Below are 22104 nucleotides of genomic sequence, written 5' to 3'. Positions count from 1 at the left end.
GGAACCCACTGTCATATTACCTCATCTATAGATTTCACTCTCCCCTTGAAAATTCCTACAGCGGAAGCAAACTTTAAGACAGGTTTAGTAAAGGGCAGCCCTCCTTGCAGTAGAAACTCCTTTCCTTACTCCACACTCAGATGTCTCCCTAAAACAGAGGTTGATTAGCTGTGCATCCGCATGTTACTAGCAGAACTTCTGCAGGGTCACTGTGCAAAATCACCGAGCCCTGTGTTCCTCCAGGGGAAGGTTGCCCCTGTAATACTAGCTCTATGCCTATGAACAGGGTCTCACTGTGTGGTGGTCTACACTTAACATACTTCTGTAGCATGCGCACTCAGATCCACTGTTGGGCCTGCCATTGTCTAGAGTAAAGTGTGATTTTAATTCCTGTCATACTCAATCATTGCTCTGCTTCCCTCGCTGATGGGCATGGTGAACACCATACCAAAGGAGGCTTACCCCAACCTGCGCTTACAGCAGGGCAATAGTTATTACCTAATAACATGATGCCTTGTTAGCATTCATTAAACACCTATTATTGCTTAGCAAATAAACCCCAAAACATTTTAAAAGCAAATAACCTAGAGGTAATGCTAATTGGAGGGCAACATGTGCTCAGAGATAATTGGCACCTGTATTAAAAAAAAAAAAAAAACACCACCTGTGGGTGCCCACAAAGGCTGAGCCAGCCCCACCATATGTAACAATGTAATGTTTATGCTATGTCATTTCACTAAGCACCTATCACTTAATCACAACAAAACAGTGCACAAAGTAAATGAAACACCATTTCAACATAGGAAGACAGTAAGGGGAACCATGTCAAATATAAAAAGCTCCCTCAGGGAAAATGTATCAACTAATCAACTTTAGGGCTCTAGCAGAACAAGGTGATGTTATGTCTGGGCAATGTAGTTTTGAACTTCTGCTAGAGACCTCTGCTCTCAGGTCATTGTTCCATACTGAAAAGGGTACAGCACGAATCCTTGAGGGTGGCAGAATGAAGTGCTAGACAAAGAAAATAATGAACCTGCCCTCATGAAATAACGCACTCCAGTACAGCAGAAAGAACCCTCCAGCCCTGCTCCTTCATATGAACATGAAAGCAGGGGGGTTCTTGCAGTTCAAACAAGGAATTACTGAATTGCATTAGAGCTCTTCTCAAAATAAGCGTAATGGGACGGGTGACTAAGGTTTCAGCGGTCAGAGAAACAGTAGGAGCAGTTTGTGCTTGCACCTTTGGAAGCTACCGAAGGGGTAGGGGTGAAGGCTCTAGCAGGAGCATTAACACTGCTGAAAATGCAAGGTCAAGGCATAAGGCTTCAGATGGGCTTATTAACCCTAACATGTCTTGTCTCCTTCCTCTGGGAACTTAACTCTGAGCATAGGCAATTTTTTGCTGTTTTTTTTTGTTTGTTTTTTTTAATTGAAAAGGGGAATTGTAAAAGGGTGGATTATTTATTTCTTTAATTTATTCTCATATTTTTGTAAAATGCAATAAAGGTATATTTCAACAACAGGTTGAATCTTTGATGGCTGCTGCATGAATCTGATAGAGTAACTGGTATGAATACTCTGGCCCTAATAGAACAAAACAGCAGTCTCATTCCAAGCAAAAAAAAAAAAAATCACTTTATACAAAACTAACACATTGGTCAAATACTGTTAATAAGATGAACTATTTTCACATCCCTGCAAGACCCTCTCCCCATTAGAATACAGGTAATATGGGAGGGAGAAAGAAAAAAATAAATAAATCGAGCACTCGAAATGGCAAATTTATTGTATACAGTATCAAACATGAAATAGTTTTAAAAAAATGCAAAGTTCAAAGAATAGCAACATTCAACTTGGAGAATATTTACAAACTTCTGTGCATTCTCCCTGCCTCCTCCAAACAGAGCAGCTCCAGCTTATAGTCTGATGAATATTCTTGAGCCAAAGTTGCAGTAAACTAAATTAAAAACCTGCTTTAATCACTTTTTCAAATTGTTCTTTCCCTCTTTTGGGAACAATAAGGGTTGGAGGTTTTTAATCTTACCCAGTCTCCTTCACCAAAATGAAGCTAAAGTGAAAGGGGAGGGGGGCTCCTGCTCCTTTCAGCTCAAGCAGCTAAAGTGGACCAAACTGAAGATGCTGGTCAGAGAAGTGACAGGAAAAAAAGAAGGAGAAGCAGCCACTATTTCAAGAAACAGAACTGAGAAGAGGGCACCCCAAGAGAATGAGAAAGGAAGGTGATGCGGCTGTTTGGGGAGGGGGGGGGGGGGGGTTGGAAGCCTCTCAAAACATGAGCGCCTGCACTCAGTATAACATTTTTAAAAACTGGAATGCAAGCAAACTTTGCTGACCAAACGTGTGGCTAGAACTGTGAAACAGGGTCATGGGTTCTCAAAATTATGACCCTCAAAGAATTTGTTATAATTGGTCAGAAATGACTAGATAAAATGCTACACAGATATTTTCATTAAGCCACACACAGCCATTTTTCACTGCAGCTCCCATCCTCCTGGAACAGTGTCGCTCCTGACAGCTACCTTCAAAGATCCCAGCATAGTACTGTATTAGAAACAAGCTCTCCAGCCATGACATAAGTCCACAGTTATCCAATCCTCATTCGTCAGCACCCTGAACACATGCAAATCCTTCTCTATCCAATTTCTCTTTGTGTTCCTGTCCTAATGGAATTCTTTTCCCTCTATTTACTAGTTATTATATTATATAAACCGCTTCGATGGTTCTCCCATAAGTGGTATATCAAACCTCTAAATAAGCTTGGAAACTTGGCCAGATCCTAGTGCTCAGGTCCAGCTAAGCAAGTCTCCCTCATACATACTCCTAGTGCTGAGCACACAGTGAGGGTGACAACATCTCCCTATGAAAGTGTGGTAACGACAGCTCAGCTCTTTTATAAAGCTCTCTTGAATAAAAGGCTCCCCCTATCTATCCCAGTGGCTGAAGGAGAACCTGGCCTACCCCAAGCTGGGAACAACAAACGCTCAAAGCAAGAACAAATCTTCCTCTGTGGCTATATTGTTAGAAAGATAGGCTAGTCCCAAATTCTGTGAGGATGACAAAACTTCCCTCCTATCACCTCTCTAGGGATCATACTTCCCAATGGCATGCAAGCAAATAGCAGTTTCACTTTATCTGAGATAAAATAAACTGCAATTGTTATTTGAGGCTATTTCCACTAAAAATGTCAAGGGTCACATGAACAAAGTTCAGCCTTTATTATTAGGAGATCTCATGTAGACCCAGCTCTCAGGTCTGGTTCTGCTACTGAAGTTCCTGGAGTTAAATAGGCCTGACTGCAGACAACACTGTGCTTCTGTGGACAGACTCCACCAATACAATAGTGCCTGGGCAATGTAACATGGTTCTGGAGGCTTTCTGGCCCAGCTTCAGACAGTGTCTAGAGGAGAGGAAATGGCAGTACACCTTCCATATATGGAATAGGTATATGCCTACACCAACACTGATAAGTTCAGCAATCATTTTGTAAAGAGGATTGTTAACATGAGCTAAAATCCCATCCCAGCAGAAAAGATCTGGGTTAAACAAGTTTGGCTGTAGCTCTAAAGACCACATTTGTCACAGTCATGTTAAATTAGAAAGGTGGAGACAGGGATCTGAGCTCTAACAATATGCCCTCATGCATGGATCCAACAGTATCAGAGACACTAGAATCCCTGCCACAAGAGCACCTTGCAGCTCTACTGGCCCAAGACCTTCCCAGTTTGGTAGCCACGGTTTACCTCTGGCCATTTCAGGTGCAGTTAGAAGACACAGTTACACAAAAAGCTGAATATTCATGGTCCAGCTGCTAAAAACAGGGGGAGTGCAGATCAAGAGTTCTAAAGCTATAACGGAAGTATGGTGGGATGTGTCTTACTGGCAATGCAATAGAGAATTTAAATTTTTTTTTCCTGTTTTAAATACAGGCAATGCTGTGCTAGTGCATTTACCAAGCTATCACAGTACATGTATCACCCCCACAGAGTGGATCTACCAGCAGGTCACATCCTATGGCAGGTGAGGGTACACATGAACCACAAATATACAGACCCTGTCTACCTTACAGCCATGGCAACACAGAAAAACGATGCATGCAATCAACATTCACCAACGTGACTGATCCACTGGTTACACTACCAGCGCAGCAAAAATGAGTTCACAGGTACCGCTGGTGCAGACACTCTAGCACCTGCACAGTGGTTGAATGTCCTGATACAGCAGCCTCTGAACTGTCTTCATTACAACTAATGTGGTGAATTTTCTGGATTTATAAAAGGTTTTCATCTGCGCGTTTATCATGCTGAGCTGATGGTCTGGGAAACCAGTGAACTAGAATCTATTCTACTTAATGAACTTGCCGACTCCCAAACCCAAAGAACTGCTTAATTATGCCATGATACTCTGATCAAGAAACAGGCGGCTTGCCTCAGCCCTAAACACGTATGACCTACAGAAATAAAAGGGAAAGGCGGATTTTCTTGGGAATTATGTCAACTCTTCCAAGGGTTCCACAATGCACTGTGTTTCACTTTGACCCCTTCTGACAGGGGGAGAGGCACAAGAGCCAAGAAAATACAATGTGTCTATGAAGTGAAAGAGACTCCATTTTATAAGTATAAAAAGGAGGCAGATGCACACTCCCCCCCCCCCCCCCCCCCACACACACTTTACAGGAAAGCAGTCTGTTACTAGACTTAACTAAGAACCTCTTTTACTAAAACGCGAGAACAATGCCTGTGCAGCAAATGCAACGCAGCCCATTCAAAATGAATGGGCTGCGATGCATTCAGAACAAAAAGTGTTAAATGACACCTGACCAACGTACTCAAGCAGACCCAACATCCCAAACTGTGGCACTTACTATTCCTGGGTAATTAAGCACAAATGTACACTCAGATGAAGAAGCCTGGTCTACTAATCCGTGTGCATGAGAGGCCACCCCTCTCAACAAACATGTCTTTCCCCGAACACATCACACTGAGAAAAACTACCAAAAAGAAAGCCCCCCCCCCCCCCCCAAATAAAAAGGCACAGCACATCTCTTCCTGTAGATTACAGAAATTTACTTTTGACCTTTCAAAACAAGGCAAGCTTGGGAATAAGTTCTTCGGAAAGCAAAATTTTAAAAACTGCATTTAAGTGGTCTAAAGTACTACTCTATGTGAGAAGAAATTCCTTCCCTTTCACAAGTGGAGCAGGAGCAGCTCTGGAAATGCAGCTCCATGTCCAGCCTCAAACACTTATGCACCAGTAATTCAGCTTCCGCCCTAACACCAACAGGCCCATTACAGCAGCATATTTAGTCATCATGGCTGCTTAGAAATCAGCAAGCCTGTATTATAAAAAAAACCAAAACAAAAAATAACGTCCTGTAGAGATTTACTTAGGGATATGGCTTACTGAACTTCTCTGAAATTTGAGCTCACAGCTGGAGTGGCTTCTCTATCCTCACAGTACACATATAATAGAAGCTTCCAGGAAAGTCATAATAAAAACAAACGTAAAAGGGAAATGAAAAAAAATCGGCCTGGGGATTTCAGAAGACACTGAGCTGTACTGTGCCCCATTAAAAACACCACAATTAGATTCCCTGGAGGCTGTGACACTTAATTGGGCCAAGGAGAAATGCTGAAGAGTCTGAAGAAGCATTTGTATGTTTCTGAGATTTAATTTAAAAGAAACTGGAAATACAGACTTTTATCCACTAGAAATGCTCAAACTTTTTCACCAGTGACCTAAGCACAACGGCAGTGCCTAAGAAGAAAAGGCCAGGGGCATCTCACCCCCTTTCTGTATTCGACTCAGATGTTGGCACAGAACAATCACTTTTGCCGGTGCTAACTCTGGTTAGAACACATTTTCAGTACATTTCTCTGCATACATGAATTCATAAATTAAACAAAAAACAAAAACAGAGCAGCTAGAGACAGGCAATAGCAGACGCCTTCACTTTAGAAGGTTCAGTTAAATGTGTGAAAAGACGATTCCTTAAGAGTGAAAATGTTTCCTCTTTCCATTCCAAAAGGTGTATAGATACAGTTCAAAACATTGCCCATTCATTTCAATCTCTTCCTAGTCACTGTTTTTGTAGTAAAGGGGAGGGAGTGACATGCACTTCACTCTGAACAAAATCTAGTTACGGAAGGAACCAAACTAAGAGCAGGTAAACTCCAGCTTTAGGAAGGGCTGCTCAGGTTTTCCACTTCATCGTAACAGGACAGGAATGGAGGAAGGAAGGACGTGCATTTTGGCACTTTTCCGGTGCTAAAAGGTTCTGAAACAGCTTAGACCTTCATTGCCCATAATGATCATATCGCTTAAAGAGCTCAAATGTTAGATTTGGCTAAGGAGTGCAAGTCTGACTTGTGAAGTTGATTTAAACACCAAGATGTGCAAGGAGTTACAGACCAAATCACTACAACTTGTTCATGTGGGAAAGGGCAGGTAGCCGAAGGCCTTGTAAATAGCACGTCGAAGTATGCACCTGCTGCAGCCCAGCCCACACTACCAAGCAGTTCCTGATCTGGTTAGCCCTCATTTCCCCCATGGTTAACTTTGCAAAAGAAAAGCAACTGATACAGCAGAAGCTGGAAGTGAATAGTGAATATACATATATGGATGGATATATGTATATTTTTAAAAAAGTCTTACTACATCCTTTCACTGATTTGGTGATTCTTAATGCTCTTTTCTTTTTTTTCACAGCATAAATAAAACCCTTCAGGAAATAAATAGAGCTGGCTTCTACATGAAAGTGGTATACACTGTATAGTGGGGGGGTTGGGGGGAGTCATACATTTGAATGAGACAAGACAGTAAGCTCCGGCGAAGAGATCCTCAGAGGGGGCTTAGGTATCTTCGTTCATTTCCTGACTGTCCGTCCGGGCAATTTTCCGAGGCGGTGCCGATCCTTCACCTGCGATTTCCACCTGTTCTTGATCCCTCTTCTTCGCTGCATTCTGTTAGTGAGAGGGGGGGGGGGGGGGGGAACCACCAGAAGATCAGCACACAGATCAGAATAGGCAACAGCATAATTGCTTCCCTCTGAAAAGCAGCACTTCAAGAACAGGGCAGGCAAGAAGACAGCACTGTCACATGTCCCTTTATGCACAGAGATGTCAAATCTGTACCCCCCCCCCCTCCACCAAACATTAAACGGACAGCAAAATGGCGTCACTAGGAGAGATCTATTTAATGTGAAGCTGATGGGAAATCTACCCAAGTCTAAACCTGCTGCCCAGTCAAGAAGACATTTTCCACTTCCTTGAACATAAGCCTTCCTTTCCTGTGCCAAAACACAGATACCACTATTACCATTAAACAAGTGTGAGGGTGGGCACGGATCCAACTGAATTCAAACTGACCTTCAGCTTGGCTTTGGGAATAGAGTATCTACATCCCAAATCCAAAGCAAATTCTCCCTGTATACTGCTTTGGACATTTTTAGGAATGGGAAAGCAGGATTTCAATATATTTTAATGTTTAAACAATTTTAATTAAGAAAAGCAAAGTAATTACAGAGAGAACAGTGTCATAAGAAAATTTCTCCTAAATAAACACTGAAAAATCTTACACCTCCCTACCAAAAATCCCCCCCAGCCACCCTCCACAACTAACCATGATCACCCTACACAAACCAAAAAGAAAAAAACCCTCCAACCCCCCCCCCTTTCCCCCAAACTCGAAAAAATGACATCAGTTACAGCCACAGAGGACCAGCGTTCTTATGGTCCTCTGAGCATCAACCAAAACAGAGGAAACTCCAAACTGTTATCACTCTATCCCTCTCCCAAAAGCAAGATAAGGGGTGGATAGAGAACTAGACAAACAGCAGGGTAAACTGCTGTGAAGGTGAAGAAGTGAAAATAATAACTGTGGTTTCTATAGGGTATTAAAGAGCAAACTGCATCCACGTGATTCAATATATTTTTAAAACCAATACTTTTCCCGTTTATGCAGCAGGAAGCTCAGGAAAGTTCAAAACATTTTTACTGTTATCTCAAGCAAAGTGGAATAGCGCTCAAAGGTCTGGGGTACATGAGATGATCTGGAAAGAAGTAAAGAAACATTGCGAGTGAGCCTGCATGCAGGACAAGTTGCACCTCTTACCTTTTTGTCCCACTGCTGATGAAGATAGCGCAAAAGTATGTTTGTTTTCTCTGTTACTATGACTGTTGAGGAAAAGAGAAAAGGGAAAAAAATCCATAAAGAGCCAAAAAAGCAGTTAAACAAGACCTCTCCTGCTTCAGTTAACATCTATGCCCCAGCCCTACACCTCAGCAAGACCAAGACTCCACAACCTCCTATCTCCTATACACATCAGCTCTTTCTGGGGGCACCGACTCTTCCCTTCCCTGCTACCCTGAAAACAGGAATTGCTCAGCTCTCCTGTGACTGCCCAAGCACATCTTACTCTACATCTGATGGCATCACAGTTTGCTTTTCTGCACGTTTTCATATGTTCAAACCAAACTGTAGTGTCAGTAATGCTGAGATGCCTTGTTCTGTGCCATTTTATCATTAGTCTCAAAATGAATACTCAACAGCCCTATTTGGGTGTACACAGTCAAAGGTATTTAGCGGTACATGCAACAGTTTTTCCTAAAGCCAAATGCTAATGCATAGCCTTTTAATTTTGGCTTTCAGAGGCAGCCTGAAGAGACTCACTTTGTTCAGATGGATATTCCCTTGTGGGTAGATATACTGATGGCCTTCTGTTCTGTAAAACAAGAGAAACTGTTATAGGATGAGGAACCCCGTATCAGGCAGATGCACTATAGCAGGGTCTTTTTCAGCTTCTGTATCTTTCTCAGCAGTACGAAACTTCCACGCTCATAAACATGGCTGAGAAGTAAGGGTAAGAATTCCGTGTAGTCCCTGTGCTAAGCTTAATGGTTAATGCAGTGGCCTGAGAACCAGCGCCTTGTGACTCTTGGAAAAAGTTACTTCACCCTCCACTGCCCCAGGTACAAAACTTAGATTGTAAGCCCACTATGGACAGGGAAAGTACCTGTATATAATACATATACCATAGAAAGGCAGTATATTAAATCCCATTACCCTTTATATACTGTCCCACGGATAGGACTCAGAGAAGGGCTGGGGGCTTTTGAAATGTTTGCTATTCAATACCAAGTACTAGTCAGAACAAGGACCGAGGACCAGGATTCAAACCCCACTTCACATGGACACTCCTCATGACTTTGGGCAAGTTACTATCTCTCAAGTATTCACTTAGATTGGGTTTATAAATTATAGAAATATAAATTGCCTTTGAGGATTATGTGGAAAGGAAGCTAAAAATCCAGAAAATTAACAAACATCTGATTTTTAAACAGCTACCAATGTCAATTGTAATCCAAGTATGCTATTCTATTGGCTCAGTGGTCAGATTTAACCTGATATTGCATATCACCTGCCGGGATGTCTCAATGAGCAATCTGCAAGGCAGTATAGCAAGAGAACTATAACTCATCTCCCCTGAAAATTTCACAAATATGTTCTAACCACCACATGTATCCCCTAATTCCTTCAAAGTGCCAGGTAGTCTTTAATGTAGCTAATTAAAATGCTCCCCTCTACCGCCTCTAATGCCTATCCCAGTGGTTTTCACCCCAGTCCTCAAGGACCATCTGGCCAGTCAGGTTATCAGGATGTCCATAATGCAGACGCATGAGAAAGATCTGCATACCAAGAGGCAGTGCATGCAAATTCATTGTGGATATCCTGAAAACCTGACTGGCCAGATGGTCCCTGAGAACAGGTGTGAAAACCATTAGGACAGTATTAGAGGTGGTGGTGGGGGGGGGGCATTTTAATTAGCTACATTAAATACTACCTGGCACTTTGGAGGAACTAGGGGATCCACAATGAATTTGCATGCACCGCCTCTTGGTATGCAGATATTTCTCATACATATGCATTATGGATATCCTGAAAACCCGACTGGCCATACGGTCCCTGAAGACTGGGTTGAAAACCACTGGGACAGGCGTTAGAGGGGGGATATACCATCCTTTCTGCAGTGCTGCAGACATAGGGCAGAAGGGAGGGAGCCATGGCCATAGCAAGCTATGTGTGGCTGCACAGGGTGCAAGAGAAGCCATCATCACCAAAGTGGGCGAGGCAGGAGCACAACACGTCAGTTGGAATGTATTGCACAGGGCGCATTTGGCGCTTGTGATGCTCCTGAGGGGGAATACATCTATCCTTGCAACATTTTTTGTTATTTCTTATTTATGAACATCCAAAGAAACTTATCAAAAAGAGTGGGAAAAAAAGAAAATATCAAGAGAAAATACACCATAATCTACACAACAGTTTCACTTAATTAGCCCACAAGTAGAACATTTTTTTAAATTAAAAACAAACACACACAAATACATTTGTTGACCCTTTATAAATTGGTAGAATATACCGGGGTAAGCATATGTTACTAAGATCAAATCATTTTTATTAGGCCATAAGAAGTAACAAAACAAAGGCAGACAATAGCATTCTTGAGCAAATTGTACAAATATGAGTAATAACAGCCGACTATGCCAAAAAGAACAAATAATCTAAACTGCCAATGTCTAGACCAGGGCTGTCCAACCTCAGTCCTCGAGGGCCACAATCCAGTTAGGTTTTCAAGATTTCCCATAATAAATATGCATTAACCGTACCACAAAATAAGAACCCTTTATTTCACTCTAGTTAGTAATGTCTCCTAAATCCCCATATAAATTAACTACATATTATTCCTAATATAAATTCTTTATTAGTATCAAAACTTCTTTATAAAACCAACAATTGGATTTTACCAGGTTCTTCTAATCTTTCAATCTCTCACACACACTCTCCTCACACTATTTCTCTCATAACCTTCTACATTTATACTACACACCATACACTATCACTTTTTCCCTTGAAGAGATAACCTTTCAATATAACACCTCTTATTACACAAACATATCTGGCTACATTCTTATTCAACTACAAACTACATTCTCCCTTGTTAACTTTTCTCTTTTTGGGGGGTCCATTCTGTGATATAGAGTATCTCTTGCAATTATTTATGATGTGCATTAGCCAGCATAATGCTATTTTTTCAACACCACTCTTCCTTATATAGGCATTATAGCTATCTTCCTATTATTACCCCTGTACAAAGTTCATACAGAGTTCACCATTATTCTTTATAATGAACCATCCTCCGATCTCTTCTTCAGTACCACAGTGATATTCCGCCACTACTGTGATCAAATCTGTGGATATTTATCTTGTTTCCACTGCTCGTAAGCACTCCGTTACATTCCCTTGAGCTTAAATGCAGACATCAAACCAGATGCAATCGATGCGTTTCACTCTTGGCATCTTCAGGGGGTTTAACTTATCACAAATTCTTGGCTGCATACCCAGGACGGGACTCCTGCAGGTGCCCGGAGCATCAGATTTCAACCAAACAGGAGAAAAAACACTTTTATCACTCAATCAACCTATGAAATTTGTGACCAGACAATATGGTAAAGGTATCTGGTAACACTGGGACTGAAAGTTTTGGACAAATTCCTGAAGTCCATTAAAAAAATCAAATAAGTAGACCTCAGAAAGCTAATACTCATCCCTGGGAAGGAAATGGAACTATTCTTTGGGATCTGCTGGGTGCTTCCCAGCAACCTAAAGTGGCCACTGTCACAGGCAGAAGGGTAGGCTTGATATGCCATGGTAGGTCAGACCAAAGATTCATCTTATAGTCTTAATACTTACAGCAAATATGGTCTTTAAATGGTGTCACCATACACTCATGTGTACCTCTAGCCTTTGCCAGTCTGTCCTGATTAGCCACACACAGCCCCCAGCGTGACAGTGAAAGCAGTTGCAGCCAATTACTCACCGAAGCTTTGCATACAGAATCCGCATGAAATCGGCTGAAGTTGCTCTTGTTATACACTGGTAATCCTTTCAAAAAGTCAGCCTAGAAAAAAAATAAAATTATCTTTATCAGCAACTTCTGTTAATTGTAGTGCTCATACCTACTTGTGGATGCTATGCACCCAACCACTACCACCCTTTTACAAATCTACAGAAGAGGGGTACTGATGTTCCCTGTTGTCCAGCTATGGAGAGTTAATCTGCTCCTGTAAACTGAAGCCACAGCTCTCAATTAGGCCAGAAAGGTAAGGGCTTAATATTCAAAGTTATGCATCTACTTGCAGGTATCAATTGCACAACTTGCTTACGTTTGCATTTTTAGTAGTTATACAAACAAAGTTGGGTAATTTCAATCTATAGAAGGACCCAACATTGGGAAAAGGCAAGGGTGGACGTGGAGCCAGAACTTCACATGTTTAGAACTGAGCCAGCAAAATATTAGGTCCTAGTTTTTGAGAAGACAATTTTTGGAATACACATTTGACAACAAGACCAGTACTTTATTTAGCACTGATCACTATTTTCTGCTAATTGACCGATTCAGCACACCCATAAACCATAATTTATACCTAAAGCAGGAATAGAAACAGATGAAAGGCAGATCTTCATCAAAATCCCATGTAGTGATCAAATACTGATATACTAGAGCATGAATACAGCACAGACACCTGAACAGCAGATCCCTATGAGAGATCAAACCATTGATACACTACAGCATGAATACAGCACAGACACCTGAATAGCAGATCCCTATGAGAGATCAAACCATTGATACACTACAGCATGAATACAGCACAGACACCTGAATAGCAGATCCCTATGAGAGATCAAACCATTGATACACTACAGCATGAATACAGAATATTAGGCGGGGGGGGGGGGGGGGGGGGGGGGGGATGAAATATTAATCAATATAGGTGTGGTCACAATAAAAGTTGCACGTCTTGCAAACATTACTTTAACAACGTATGCACAAACTATAAGATGCCAAAAGAGAACCAGTATTAAGATTGCGACCAAAAGTACTGGCTCACTGCGCTGCTGACGCCCCGGTTGCTGGGGGAGGGGAAGTGGAGAGGAGGCAACACCTCCTCCAGTCCCCGTCCCACCGAGCCCTATTAACAGGGGGCCCAGGCCCTAACCAGCGCTCTCTGGCTGCCGTCGAGGGCCAGGCCTGGAGCGGACTCCGGACGCCTATAAGCACGAAACAAACCCCAAGCGTCACCCACCATCTTCCGCCCGTCAGAGCCGCTGCCAGTGCCGACCCACCGGCACACACTAACCCCGAAGCCTTACGCGTCCCAGGCGTCCCGCCCTCTTCTCCGTGCTTATTGGCTGCAGCCGAGGCTTGTCTGATCACTGCCTACTCTCATTGATGAATACCACAACCGGTCGGCTCCTCCTGCGGAGGTGGTTGGGTTAGGTTGGGAAGTTTTTGCTGTGTAGACCGTCGGGATTTGTAGTTCTCGACAGGTGCTTTACTTCCTCATCGCCCCTTATATATATGCTGGGAATTGTAGTTCTTGTGAGACGGGTGGTGTAGATATTGCAGATCGAAAGAGAATTTGGAGTGGACTTATTATTTCTTTCATGCTGTATTTTCCTTCTTCATATTTTTATTTTAAACTTCAGGGTTTAGTTATAATTTTTAGATACCCTGGATTTCTAGAGCAATATTAAGAAATATGGAGTGTATAGAGTTCGTTTCACTGTCTGCCTGCTGGGGATGTTAGATATCTGGAGACCTTTCTTGTAGCCATATCACTACTGCCAAATGATATTCTGCACCACCAGGCCCAGCCTAAAACAAGGCCACTCCATTTATTTATTTATTAGGATTTATTTACTGCCTTTTTGAAGGAATTCACTCAAGGCAGTGTACAGTAAGAATATATCAAACATGAGCATAGGCAATTACAGCAGTAAAAATATTCAAGTAACAATACAAAATATGACAACACAATAAGTAATAGAACAGTATATTTGGTAGTGAAGGGTAAGGCAAAGTTGTAACATATAGATGAGTAAAAAAGTAGGAAGAATTTGAAAGTAAGGTGACTGATTTGAAGAAAGTTGCACATGAGGTCAGAGAGATGGTTAAATATTATCTCAGTTAGGCTAGGAGTGGATAAACATGTCCCGCTGCAGTATGTGCAGCCCCAGTCAATCCTTGTGTGTGTAAGTTATTATTATTATTAGCATTTGTATAGCGCTACCAGACGCACGCAGCGCTGAACACCTGATACAAAGAGACAGTCCCTGCTCAAAAAAGCTTACAATCTAAGTAATACAGACAAACAAGACAGGGGTGAGGGAAGTAATGGGTGAGAAGGGAAGAAGGGACAAGGGGAGGGCAATTGTGGCTAGGAGCTGAAAGCAAGCAGCAGTGAAAAGGTGGGTTTTCAGCATAGATTTGAAAGCAGGTAGAGATGGAGCTAGATGTATAGGTCCAGGAAGTCTATTCCAGGCATAAGGTGCCGCAAGAGAAAAGGAGCGAAGCCTGGAGTTAGCAGTGGAGGAGAAGGATGACGACAAGAGAGATTTGTCAAGCGAGCAGAGTTCACAGGGAAGAATGTAGGGAGAGATGAGAGCAGAGAGGTAATGGGGGGCTGCAGAGTGGATGCATTTAAAGGTCAGTACAAGAAGTTTAAACTGAATGCGGAAGCGGACAGGGAGCCAGTGAAGTGACTTGAGGAGCGGGCTAGTATGGGTTTAACGATTCTGGCGGAAAACAAGTCATGCCGCAGAATTTTGGACAGATTGGAGAGGAGAGAGATGGCTGAGCGGAAGACCAGTGAGAAGTAAATTGCAATAGTCCAAGCAAGAGGCGACAAGGCTTGGTTGAAGAGCCAAGCTTTCACCTGCTTCCTGAAGTAGAGATAGTCTTGTGTTAAGCGGAACCTTTCAGGCAATGCATTCCAAGTGTGGGGCTACTCCGGAGAAGACTCGCTTGCGTATCACATCATGTAATGTCTTTTGAAGAGGGTGTAGTTAGTGAAAGTGGTGGTGGTGTTAGAGGCTGGATGGCCATTTGTGTCCCTCAACAGTAAATAGCCATCCAGCCTCCGCGGCCCACCCCCCTGCACATAGGGCCATGGAGGTTGGAATGAACAGGTGGGCTTCTGTATGGGCACCATTATCACAGACATGCATCAGCTTTCTCATTCACACTTCACATTTCATAGAATGCATATTGCTGCCTCCTCTCACATCAACACCACCATGTGGTTATATGTAATGCACAATGCACACACTGTTAGTTAAAATGTGAAAAATAATCTTTATGTACAGACCCCAACATATTCCCCCCACACCCACCCCTACAAATTCCCCCCCCCACAAAAATTCCCCAACACCCCTACATATCCCCCCAACCCCCCCTCCAACATTTCCTCCCCCCAACATACAAACACCCCACCCACCCAACAACCCCCCCAAAATACACACTGTCACCCCTCCCCCCCCCCCCCCCCCCCCCGTCTAGGGTGACCACGGCCTCTAATCAAGGCCCTCTGTAGCAGGATAATGAGCAGCAGCAGGACCACCCTAAGTGGGCCCTGCAGCTGCTCATTACCCTGCCGTATGACTCGTAGCTCCTGCAGCACCTGGTTCTGGCCATCTACCAGCTGCTGCAGGAGGCACACAACAGTCGCAGGGCCAAGGGCTGGAGGTGGCCCAGGGGACCCAGATGATGGCCCAGGGGATGGAGGTGGCCCAGGCGATGGCGCTGCCTGAGGCGATGGAGCTGCCTCAGGGGATGGAGATGGCCGAGGGGAGGGAGATGGCTCAGACGGAGCTGCAGGTGGGGAGGGGTCCTCCTGAATGTCCTCATCAATGATGAGGACCCCCTCCGACGAGTCCTCCTCCTCCTGGTGGGCCTCCTGGCCTGGCTCCTCCTCCTCCTCCAGGTGCCCCTCCTGGCCTGCCTCCTCCTCCTCCGAGTCCTCCTCCTGGCCTGGCTCCTCCTCTTGCAGGTGGCCCTCCTCGTCAGCCTGCTCCTCCTGCTGGTGCTGGAGCCCTGTGTATGTAAACAGAGTATGGATGAGATGAGCACATGCAACATGGCTTGCATAGTGCAGTAGCTGGGTGGCCTGAGCCAGGGGATGGGGGAAGGTGTGAGGATGCGTGGCCTATACCTATGGGGGACTGAGATATATCAGATGACATGACAGGGAACCCTGGAAGCTGCACTGACACAAAACACACAGGACATGTTGGCAGACCACACTCATTGGGGACCAGCATGTTTGCATTGTGAGATGCGACGAGGGTTTGGTGACCTGTTTTTGTTGTTTTTAAGGGGGGGGGGCGGTGGGAAGGGTGTTTAGCACATTACTTTTATGTGAGGGAGGCCATGACATCCAGTAAAAGTAGGGCCTCAGGCAGGTCTACCAGGACACACTATCCACCCACCCCAGAAAGGGGGAGACTAAAGTGAGGCATGTCATCTCATTCATCGGGGGGGGGGGGGGGGGGGGGGGGGGATGGTCGTTGGAAGTTGCAGCCACAGTCATGGGAGGGCACCTGCAACCTGCATCCTTGATCTGGCACCAATAAATATGTTATTACTTATTAGTTGGCTATTAGCCCCATATTGTACAGGACATTTGCATTAATCAATAAATATATTTACAAATCAGTACAGGTGTCCTGTTTTTGAATACTTACAGCGAGCCCTGAGGTGCCGTCGCACTGCACGGATGAGCTCGGGCCTCTCCCGCCTCACACGGCGGAACCTCCTCCGTAGGGACTCGAGGTCCCGGTGAACACCGAAGCGTCTGTAAGATATAAGTTTGTAGAGCAGGAGTCAGGGGATGGTCCTTCTTGCCCTCTGCACACACATTCATTTGTTATTCAAATAGCAGAGAGAGGGTCAACACTGTTCGGGGGGGGGGGGGGGGGGAATCACCTCCATTGGTCCACATTCATAGAAGCCACCTTTGTACAATTTTTGGGGGTGCTCCCCCTAGTGGAGATCACCCCTCCCTGGATCCATACAAGGCATTTATTCTATATTGGGGGTGCTCAAGCACCCACAGCAGCCACCGAGTTGGCTCCTATGCAGATGATGCCATAGAGGTGGCCATGAGGCCAGAAAGTACCGTTTGTATGCATTATAATTTATGCTTGTAAAACTACTTTATATGTGTTATCATTACCCTGTTATCAAGTATAGTATACATTTAATTGGTATAATGTTTCCACTATTCCAATGTGTTGTAAGCCACATAGAGCCTGCAAAGAGGGGTGGGAAAATGTGGGGTTCACAGGCAAGATATAATTAAATAAGGAAATACATTATTGTAGGGATGTGGGAATGGTCGTCCTTTCAAGAACATACATTTTATGTTTCAACAGTTTTTATTGATGACAATAAACATTATAAACATGGTTCATAAATTCAAACAGCTCATTAACCTAAGAACAAGTCACTGTTGCATACATACATCATAACTGCTTCATCAATATTTTCCATCATCATTTTCTCCCCCCCCCCTCCCCCCCCCCCCCCTCCCCCCCGGGGGTTGACATCTTTACAGTGATCATTTTTAACTTCATAGCACGTAATCTTTTTCAATATCTATTACAGAACTATACCCATTTACATCCTGAAATGCTAATCTCCCAAACACCCTACTGGTTAAGGCGTTCCAAGTCTATTTAGTACCGCACTTCGTGCTTTATGGGATATGTTTTGCAAGTACTTACTCCATATTTTGATAAACTCCTTTCTTTTCTTTGAGTTACCAAAGGCCGTCCTAGCCTCCCAAAGCATCAATTCATGCATCCTATTTCTCCAGTACCAAAAGGAAGGTGGATCTTCCTGCATCCAGTGTTTAAGTATGCATTTTTTCCCCACTGCATATGCCTTACATAAAAATAGCCCTATATAGCTGTCTGTTATCCCATATGCATCCCTTTTGTTCAACAACACTCCTCTCCAGGAGGGGAGCAATCTTTGCCCTATGATCTGCTCGATATACTTCTGTATAGCTCTCCAGAATATTTTTATTCGAGCACATTTCCAGAATGCATGCAAAAAGGTATTATTTTCTCTATTACATTTGGAGCATTGAGCTTCGCCTATCCAACCCGCTCTTGCTGCTTGGTTTTGTGTTATGTATCCCCTGTGTATTACCCTATATTGACTCTCCTGTAACTCTGCCCCACCTACTTGATGTGGTATATCATTTATCAGTTTTGCAAAATTTATTCCTTTCAATTCGTATCCCAAATCCTTACTCCATGCCTCTTTAAGTATCTCATAGGTACGGGGGGGACTCAATGCTACTAAAGCTCTATGTAAACTCGATATTGATACCTGCCCGTGTGCATCTCCATTTAAGAATTCCCGAAGTCTACAACCAAGCCTCGCGCCTATTGCTTCTTGGTCCATACTGCCCCAGTAATGATGTAGTTGTCTGTATGAGTAATGATCCTGGTTTGCTAAAGACATTCTTTGCTGCAGATCCTGAAAGCCATACAACCCTCCCTCCTCATTAACTAGATGTTCAAGTAAGGTAATCCCCGCCCTTGACCACCTATCGAATATACCTTTCTCCATACCGGGTGGAAAGTCCCCATTTCCTTTAATTGGTAGCTGATCGCTAACATTGGGGTTTTGCTTCCATATCTGCATGAGCAATCGCCATATGCTTCTCATTGGCCTTAACAATATACTTTTTCGGAGGTTTAATGGTAAGTTTTTTGTTTTGGCCTGCAATATAAAATTCAAGTGCCAAGGCTCAAATAGTGTTCTCTCCCAGCTAGTCGGGGTATACTGGTTGGTATTGAGCAGCCAATCCCTAAGATGTCTCAACAGGCATGCTTGATTGTATCGTTTTATACAGGGTAATCCCAGTCCCCCCTGTGTCCATCCATCATACAAATATTCAAAGCGAACTTTTGATTTTTTCCCCCCCCAAAGGAACTTTCGGATTATTCTATTTAACTTTCTAATGTCCTTACCCAGGATATGCAATGGTAATACCTGCAATATGTAGAGCCACCTTGGGAATATAATCATTTTGAACATATTGATTCTTCCTATTAATGACAGGGGCAAATGATTCCAACTCTCCAAAGAGCTGCTGGTGTCTTGTAACAGTTTTTCTATGTTGATCTTATATAGATTAGTTATATCCATAGTTAAGCGCACTCCCAAATATCTGAACGATTCCGCCGCCCATTTTAATGGTAATTGTCTTTGCCAGTCTCTAACTTGGGCTCCCTCCCTCTGCATAGCTTCAGACTTCTCTAGATTGAGCTTAAAGCCTGAGAAGTCGCCATACTCTGCCATACACTCGATGAGGGCTGGTAGTGATTCCTCTGGCTGAGTCACATGTGCTAATAAATCATCAGCAAATGCTGCTATTTTAAAAGTTTCCGTGCCCATCCTAACTCCCCTTACATCGGGTGTTTGTTGGATATTCCTAATCAATGGGTCTAAAGTTAATACAAATAGTAAAGGTGATAGTGGGCATCCCTGCCTTGTTCCCCTACAAATGGGAAAGGGAGGGGACAATATTCCATTCGCCCACACCTGGGCTTGTGGAAGATAGTATAATGCTCTAATTGCCTCCTGAAAGAACCCTGTTATTCCATACACATCCAATATTCCAAACATAAAGTCCCATACTACTCTGTCGAATGCCTTTTCAGCATCGAAGCTGACCAGCACCGACGGCGTGGCCCGTTCCGCTACCGCCTCCAAAGTTACCAATATCTTTCTCACATTTTTTGTGATATTTCGCCCCTGTACAAATCCCACCTGTGAATCTTCAATAATATCTGGCAGAATTCGCGATAAACGATTTGCCAAAACCTTGGCAAATAGTTTAGCCTCATAATTAAGTAGCGAAATTGGCCTATAAGATTCTGGTTTCTGTGTGTCCCTTCCTGGTTTTGGGAGCACAATGATCTGAGCTGTTCTCAAGGAGGTAGGCATTTGTTTTTCTTTCACTATGGCATTAAACATCAATGTGATGGGTAACACCACTTCATCCCTCATCATTTTATAAAATTCTCCTCTATACCCATCTGGGCCCGGGGCTTTCCCCAAAGGCCCCTGCTGTATTGCCCATGCTACTTCATCTTCCATTATGGGGGCATTTAACATTTCTTGGCTCTCTATATCTATTCTCGGAAGATTTTGTCCCTCCAGATACATTTCACTATCCATCGGGGGTGGATCAGGGACATCATACAGCTGCCTGTAATAACCTTGCAAAATTCTGTTTATTTGGGTATCTTTGTTTTCTAAAGTTCCATTGGCCGAATATAATGCGTTAATTTTTGGAGGTCCTTGCCTTGGATTTGCTAACCTAGCCAACATCTTTCCCCCTCTGTTAGCATATTTATATAATTTATATTTATAAGAGCCATAGTTGTGTTGGGCCTTTCTATGAAGTCTCTCGTTAAGGGTCTGCTGCAGTTCCAAGAGTTGGGCTTTTAGTGTAACAGTATGTTGGCGTCCATACTCCCGTCTTACCCTTGTTATTTCCTTCTCTAGCCAAATCTGTTCCTTCTCCCTTGCCTTTTTTTTGATGGCTAGTATACGCGATTATCTCTCCCCTAAGCACAGCCTTTGCCGTGTCCCAATAAAGTATAGGAGTTGTTGTATGTGCCTGATTGGTGTCTTGGAACTGCTTATATTTTTTGATTATAAAATCTCGGAATCCCTGATCTTTGTATAACCAAATAGGGAACTTCCACTGGAACTGTCTAATCTCTCTCTCCATAGGCTCCCATACGGTCATTACCATTGCATGATCTGATATTTTAATGGGGCCTATTTCTGCACTACATATTTTAGTAAATATTGTTCGAGATATAAATATGTAATCAATCCTCGACATGGTGGCATGTGCGCGAGACAAGTGAGTATAGTCTCGCTCTACGGGATGCAGTGTTCGCCACACATCCACCAGGTCCAGGACCTCACTTAACACCTCCAGTCCTCTTGATTCCATCCCTGCTCCTCTTCTTCCCCCCTGTGATCTGTCCAGTGTAGGATCCACTACTGCATTAAAATCCCCCCCAACTAGCATGGGTGTTCCTTCAAAACTTGTTAACTGACGTAAAAGTTGTTTGTAGAAAGCTTTGTTATACGTGTTAGGAGCATATACATTACACAGAACCACTGGTTGACGTTCTACAGTTAAATGCACAATTACAAACCTTCCCGCATCATCAGCTATTACTTTGTGTGTAGTTATTTGCACCCCTTTCTTGATTAGAATTATGACTCCCGCTTTTTTTGCTTGCGCTGGGGATTCATAATATGAGCCCACCCACCAACGGCATAGTTTCTCATGTTCCTTGGCATTTAAATGTGTTTCTTGAAGTAATGCTTGGCACCTTTTGCCTGTGGAGTGCCCGGAGTATCTTCTGCCTTTTTATCGGCGAAGAAATACCTCCCACATTCCAGGTCACTACTTTAAGGGCCATTAAGTGATATCGTAAGGTTGCTGTATTACTACCTTGATTCTTTCTCTGATTAAGTGGGGAGGGCATCCCAGCCTATACCCCCACCCCCTGTAGTTGACCCTGTTCCTACATGGATGTTCAACTCGTGTGTCCCCTACTATATTGCCTGTATTCCCCTGTTCATCTGTTACCATGAAGATTTTGTTCCACATTAACCCTCTCCCCCTTCCTCCCCCACCCTCCCCCCTACTACCCTTCTCCCCCATATTCTTATTGGCACCTATAGTGCTGTACTTCCGTGCTTCCGACCAGGGATCCCTCTAGACCAATCCCTACTTGTGTGTAATTTATCCCCTCCCCCCTCAGTTTACCTTATTAATTTTACAAACAGTATCAACATCTTCAAAACTTTTTAACTCTGCATCAAATAGTCTCTGGTTTCCTCACCACTTCTGCTCTTCCTCTTACTATTGTACCAGTCTCTCTTTTCTTGTCACCGCACTACTCAGGTTTTACTCGACGTTCCAGGCCTTTCATCCTCCAGCCGGTCCACGAATGCTTGAGCGGCTTCCACCGTGTCACAAAATCTGACTGAGCCATTGTGCTGGATTCTCAATTTTGCTGGATATAATAGACTGAACCTTATCTGCATTTTGTGCAGTCTCCCACATATTTGCGAATATTGCTTGCGCTGGAGGGACACTTTGGTAGAATAGTCCTGGAAACACAGTATCTTATGTCCGT

The 22104-nt window shown here is 43.6% G+C and overlaps 1 protein-coding gene across 1 annotated transcript; it reads right to left on the bottom strand.

Annotated features, from left to right (window-relative positions):
* Positions 1-1405: 1405 nt before the first annotated feature.
* On the bottom strand, positions 1406-13215 carry DDA1 (DET1 and DDB1 associated 1). The gene is made up of 5 exons (XM_030220142.1): positions 13161-13215; positions 11894-11974; positions 8686-8737; positions 8128-8189; positions 1406-6977 (listed from the first exon to the last, which is right to left on the bottom strand). The coding sequence occupies exons 1-5, from the start codon at positions 13161-13163 to the stop codon at positions 6867-6869; spliced, it is 309 nt and encodes a 102-aa protein (XP_030076002.1). The 5' UTR covers positions 13164-13215; the 3' UTR covers positions 1406-6866.
* Between the last annotated feature and the right edge of the window lie 8889 nt (positions 13216-22104).

The sequence above is a fragment of the Microcaecilia unicolor genome, chromosome 11, assembly GCF_901765095.1.
Source record: "Microcaecilia unicolor chromosome 11, aMicUni1.1, whole genome shotgun sequence".
Lineage (NCBI taxonomy): Eukaryota > Metazoa > Chordata > Amphibia > Gymnophiona > Siphonopidae > Microcaecilia > Microcaecilia unicolor.
This window is presented reverse-complemented; position numbering and strand designations above follow the sequence as displayed.